Below are 5,993 nucleotides of genomic sequence, written 5' to 3'. Positions count from 1 at the left end.
CCCCATCATCCCCACCCCAACCCCAGAGCACCCATGGGTGGTAACACCCCGTTGCCCCCACCTGAACCATGTAGCACCCGTGGGGGCTGTCGGCCCCGTCACCCCACCTGAACCCTATAGCACCCATGGGGGCTAGGACCCCCTCACCTCTAGCCCCCATGGCTGCTATGCCCCCATCACCCCCTTCACCCTATAGCACCCATATTCCCCTCAGATTTTATAGCACCCATGACCCCATCACCCCCCCACCCTATAGCACCCATTCCCCCCCACCCTATAGCCCCCATGGCTGTTATGCCCCCGTCACCCTCCCCTCCCTATAGCACCCATGGCTGTTATCCCCCCGTCACCCCCCCACCCTATAGCACCCATCCCCACCCTCCCACCCTATAGCACCCATTCCCCTCCCCCCGACTCTTATCTCACCCATCCTCGCCCCATAGCACCCATGGGTGCCCTAACCCCGCCCCATATGCAGGCAGCGCTCCAGCTTCCTGCCCAGCTACATCATCGACGTGCGGGAGCTGGACGAGAAGCTCCTCAACATCATCGACCTCCAGTTCCTCCATGGCTACTACGAGCCCACCCTCCTCATCCTCTACGAGCCCAACCAGACCTGGCCTGGGTGCGTTGGGTGCTGGGGGCACCCTAAGGACCCCCCCCGCTCTGGTATCCCTGTGGCGGTGATGCTGATGTGGTACCCGTTGCTATGGGGGTGATGCTGATGTGGTCCCTGTTGCTATGGGGGTGGTGGTGATGTGGTACCCGTTGCTATGGGGGTGATGGTGATGTGGTACCCGTTGCTATGGGGGTGGTGGTGATGTGGTACCCGTTGCTATGGGGGTGGTGGTGATGTGGTACCCGTTGCTATGGGGGTGGTGGTGATGTGGTACCCGTTGCTATGGGGGTGGTGGTGATGTGGTCCCCGTTGCTATGGGGGTGATGGTGATGTGGTCCCTGTTGCTATGGGGGTGGTGGTGATGTGGTACCCGTTGCTATGGGGGTGGTGGTGATGTGGTACCCGTTGCTATGGGGGTGATGGTGATGTGGTCCCTGTTGCTATGGGGGTGGTGGTGATGTGGTACCCGTTGCTATGGGGGTGATGCTGATGTGGTACCCGTTGCTATGGGGGTGATGGTGATGTGGTCCCTGTTGCTATGGGGGTGGTGGTGATGTGGTACCCGTTGCTATGGGGGTGGTGGTGATGTGGTACCCGTTGCTATGGCGGTGATGGTGATGTGGTACCCGTTGCTATGGTGTTGCTATGGGGGTGATGGTGATGTGGTACCCGTTGCTATGGGGGTGATGGCGCCGTGGTCCCCATTGCTATGGTGTTGCTATGGGGGTGATGGTGCTGTGGTCCCCGTTGCTATGGGGGTGATGGTGCTGTGGTACCTGTTGCTATGGGGGTGATGGTGCTGTGGTACCCGTTGCTATGGTGTTGCTATGGGGGTGATGGTGCTGTAGTCCCCATTGCTATGGTGTTGCTATGGGGGTGATGGTGCTGTGGTCCCCGTTGCTATGGGGGTGATGGTGCTGTGGTACCTGTTGCTATGGGGTGATGGTGCCGTGGTCCCCGTTGCTATGGGGGTGATGGTGCTGTGGTACCTGTTGCTATGGGGGTGATGGTGCTGTGGTACCTGTTGCTATGGGGATGATGGTGCCGTGGTACCCGTTGCTATGGGGGTGCTGGTGATGTGGTCCCCGTTGCTATGGGGGTGATGGTGCTGTGGTCCTTGTTGCTATGGGAGTGATGGTGCTGTGGTACCCATTGCTATGGGGGTGATGGTGCTGTGCTACCTGTTGCTATGGTGTTGCTATGGGGGTGATGGTTGTGGTCCCCGTTGCTATGGCATTGCTATGGGGGTGATGATGCTGTGGTACCCGTTGCTATGGTGTTGCTATGGTGGTGATGGTGCAGTGATGCCCCCCCTATGGTGTTGCTATGGGGGTGATGGTGCCGTGGTCCCCGTTGCTATGGGAGTGATGGTGTTGTGGTACCCGTTGCTATGGGGGTGATGGTGCTGTAGTCCCTGTTGCTATGGGGGTGATGGTGCCGTGGTCCCCATTGCTATGGGGGTGATGGTGATGTGGTACCCGTTGCTATGGTGTTGCTATGGGGGTGATGGTGCTGTGGTACCTGTTGCTATGGTGTTGCTATGGGGGTGATGGTGCTGTGGTACCTGTTGCTATGGTGTTGCTATGGGGGTGATGGTGCTGTGGTACCTGTTGCTATGGTGTTGCTATGGGGTGATGGTGCTGTGGTACCTGTTGCTATGGTGTTGCTATGGGGGTGATGGTGCTGTGGTACCCGTTGCTATGGGGGTGATGGTGCTGTGGTACCCGTTGCTATGGGGGTGATGGTGCTGTAGTCCCCGTTGCTATGGTGTTGCTATGGGGGTGATGGTGCCGTGGTACCCGTTGCTATGGGGGTGATGGTGCTGTAGTCCCCGTTGCTATGGTGTTGCTATGGGGGTGATGGTGCCGTGGTACCCGTTGCTATGGGGGTGATGGTGCTGTGGTACCCGTTGCTATGGGGGTGATGGTGCTGTAGTCCCCGTTGCTATGGTGTTGCTATGGGGGTGATGGTGCTGTGGTACCCGTTGCTATGTTGTTGCTATGGGGGTGATGGTGCTGTGGTACCCGTTGCTATGTTGTTGCTATGGGGGTGATGGTGCTGTGGTCCCCCCCTGCAGGCGCGTGGCGGTGCGGCAGGATACGTGCAGCATCGTTGCCATCTCGCTCAACATCCTGCAGCGGGTGCACCCGGTCATCTGGTCCCTCAGCAACCTGCCCTTTGACTGCACCCAGGCGCTGGCCGTGCCCAAGCCCATCGGTGAGGAGATGGGGGGGGGGGGTGATGGGGGTGGTGGTTTGGTGATGAGAATGGTGGTGGTGGTGTGATTGTGATGGTGATGGTGGTGGTGGTGTGATGCTGATGGTGATGATAATGGTGATGGTGGTGGTGTTACGGTGGTGGTGGTGGTGTGATTGTGATGGTGATGGTGGGGGTCATGGTGGTGGTGATGTTATGGTGATGATAATGGTGATGGTGGTGGTGTGGTGGTGGTGGTGGTGTGATTGTGATGGTGATGGTGGTGGTGGTGTGATGCTGATGGTGATGGTGGGGGTCATGGTGGTGGTGATGTTATGGTGATGATAATGGTGATGGTGGTGGTGTTATGGTGGTGGTGGTGGTGTGATTGTGATGGTGATGGTGGTGGTGGTGTGATGCTGATGGTGATGGTGGGGGTCATGGTGGTGGTGATGTTATGGTGATGATAATGGTGATGGTGGTGGTGTTGTGGTGGTGGTGTGATTGTGATGGTGATGGTGGTGGTGGTGTGATTGTGATGGTGATGGTGGGGGTCATGGTGGTGGTGATGTTATGGTGATGATAATGGTGATGGTGGTGGTGTGGTGGTGGTGGTGTGATTGTGATGGTGATGGTGGTGGTGGTGTGATGCTGATGGTGATGGTGGGGGTCATGGTGGTGGTGATGTTATGGTGATGATAATGGTGATGGTGGTGGTGTGGTGGTGGTGGTGGTGTGATTGTGATGGTGATGGTGGTGGTGGTGTTATGCTGATGGTGATGGTGTGATGGTGATGGTGTTATGGTGATGCTGATGCTGATGACGGCGGTGTTATGGTGATGCTGATGGTGATGGTGATGCTGATGGTGATGGTGATGCTTATGGTGATGGTGATGCTGATGACGGTGGTGTTATGGTGATGGTGATGCTGACGGCGGTGTTATTGTGATGCTGATGGTGATGGTGATAGTGTGATGGTGATGGTGATGCTGACGGCGGTGTTATGGTGATGCTGATGGTGATGCTGATGCTGATGGTGATGGTGATGCTGACGGCGGTGTTATGGTGATGCTGATGGTGATGGTGATGCTGACGGCAGTGTTATGGTGATGATGGTGATGGTGATGCTGATGGTGATGGTGATGCTGACGGCAGTGTTATGGTGATGGTGATGGTGATGGTGATGGTGATGCTGATGACAGCGGTGTTATGGTGATGATGGTGATGGTGATGCTGATGGTGATGGTGATGGTGATGCTGATGCTGATGACGGCGGTGTTATGGTGATGATGGTGATGGTGATGCTGATGCTGATGCTGATGCTGACGGCGGTGTTATGGTGATGCTGATGGTGATGCTGATGACGGCGGTGTTATGGTGATGGTGATGCTGACGGCAGTGTGATGGTGATGCTGATGGTGATGGTGATGCTGATGCTGATGGTGATGGTGATGGTGATGCTGATGGTGATGGTGATGGTGATGCTGACGGCGGTGTTATGGTGATGATGGTGATGGTGATGGTGATGCTGATGCTGACGGTGATGCTGACGGCGGTGTTCCGGTGATGCTGACGGCGGTGTTATGGTGATGCTGATGGTGATGGTGTTATGGTGATGCTGATGGTGATGGTGATGCTGATGCTGACGGTGATGCTGACGGCGGTGTTATGGTGATGCTGATGGTGATGGTGTTATGGTGATGCTGATGGTGATGCTGATGACGGCGGTGTTATGGCGATGATGGTGATGCTGATGCTGATGGTCATGGTGACGGTGATGCTGATGACGGCGGTGTTATGGCGATGATGGTGATGCTGATGCTGATGGTCATGGTGACGGTGATGCTGACGCTGGTGCCTCTCTCCCGGCAGGGGGGGTCGTCATCTTCGCTGTCAATTCCCTGCTCTACCTCAACCAGAGCGTCCCCCCCTATGGGGTGGCCCTCAACAGCCTCACCAACGGCACCACCGTCTTCCCCCTGCGTAAGCGAGCCCCCCCCCCATCACCTTCCTCCTCCTCCTCTTCATCACCTTCCCCTCCTCCTCCTCCATCTCCCTCCTCCTCCTCCTCTTCATCCCCTCCTCCTCTTCATCCCACTCCTCCTCCTCCTCCATCTCCCTCCTCCTCCTCATCCCCCTCCCCTCCTCCTCCTCTTCATCACCTTCCCCTTCTCCTCCTCCATCTCCCTCCTCCTCCTCCTTTTCATCCCCCTCCTCCTCCTCCTCTTCATCACCTCCTCCTCCTCTTCACCCCCCTCCTCCTCCTCTTCATCCCCCTCCTCCTCTTCATCCCCTTCTCCTCCTCTTCATCCCCCTCCCCTCCTCCTCCTCTTCATCAACCCCATCAACCTCCCCTCCTCCTCCTCTTCATCACCCCACCATCACCCCCCTCCTCTTCTTCCCCCTCCCCTCCTCCTCCTCTTCATCCCCCTCCTCCTCTTCATCACCTCCCCTCCTCCTCCTCTTCATCACCCCCCTCCTCATCTCCCTCCTCCTCCACCACTTCATCACCCTCCCTTCGTCCTCCTCTTCCTCACTCTTCTCTTCCTCTTCAGCCCCCTCCTCCTCCTCCTCCTCACCCCCCTCCTCCTCCTCTTCAGCCCCCTCCTCCTCCTCCTCCTGATCCCCCCCTGTCTCCCCCCCCAGGCATTCAGGAGGGGGTGAAGATGACTCTGGACTGCGCCCAGGCCACCTTCATCTCCTACGACAAGATGGTCATCTCGCTCAAGGGAGGGGAGATGTACGCCATGGGGTGCCATGGGGCGCCGTGGGTGCCATAGGGTGCTATGGGTGCCATAGGGTGCTATGGGTGCCATAGGTTGCTATGGGGCGCTATGGGTGCCATAGGGTGCTATGGGGTGCTATGGGTGCCATAGGGTGCTATGGGGTGCTATGGGTGCCATAGGGTGCTATGGGGTGTGGGTATGGGTGCTATGGGTGCCATAGGGTGCTATGGGGTGCTATGGGTGCCATAGGGTGCTATGGGGCGCTATGGGTGCCATAGGGTGCTATGGGGTGCTATGGGTGCCATAGGGTGCCATAGGGTGCTATGGGGCGCTATGGGTGCCATAGGGTGCTATGGGGCGCTATGGGTGCCATAGGGTGCTATGGGTGCTATGGGGTGCTATGGGTGCTATGGGGTGCTATGGGGTGCTATGGGTGCTATGGGTGCTATGGG

General features: G+C 57.6%; 1 protein-coding gene across 1 annotated transcript; it reads left to right on the top strand.

Moving 5' to 3' along the window:
- Positions 1-478: 478 nt before the first annotated feature.
- Positions 479-5,567, top strand: LOC130608033 (cleavage and polyadenylation specificity factor subunit 1-like; the record flags this gene model as incomplete). The annotated part of the gene is made up of 4 exons (XM_057425621.1): positions 479-625; positions 2,697-2,836; positions 4,688-4,798; positions 5,462-5,567. Coding segments are annotated over 4 exons (504 nt in total), but the record flags the coding sequence as incomplete, so codon positions are not given.
- Positions 5,568-5,993: the final 426 nt, after the last annotated feature.

Source organism: Pezoporus wallicus, unplaced genomic scaffold (genome assembly GCF_028554395.1).
Source record: "Pezoporus wallicus isolate ANWC-B61680 ecotype Strahan unplaced genomic scaffold, APGP_CSIRO_Pwel_v1 contig_9286, whole genome shotgun sequence".
Classification (NCBI taxonomy): domain Eukaryota; kingdom Metazoa; phylum Chordata; class Aves; order Psittaciformes; family Psittacidae; genus Pezoporus; species Pezoporus wallicus.
This window is presented reverse-complemented; position numbering and strand designations above follow the sequence as displayed.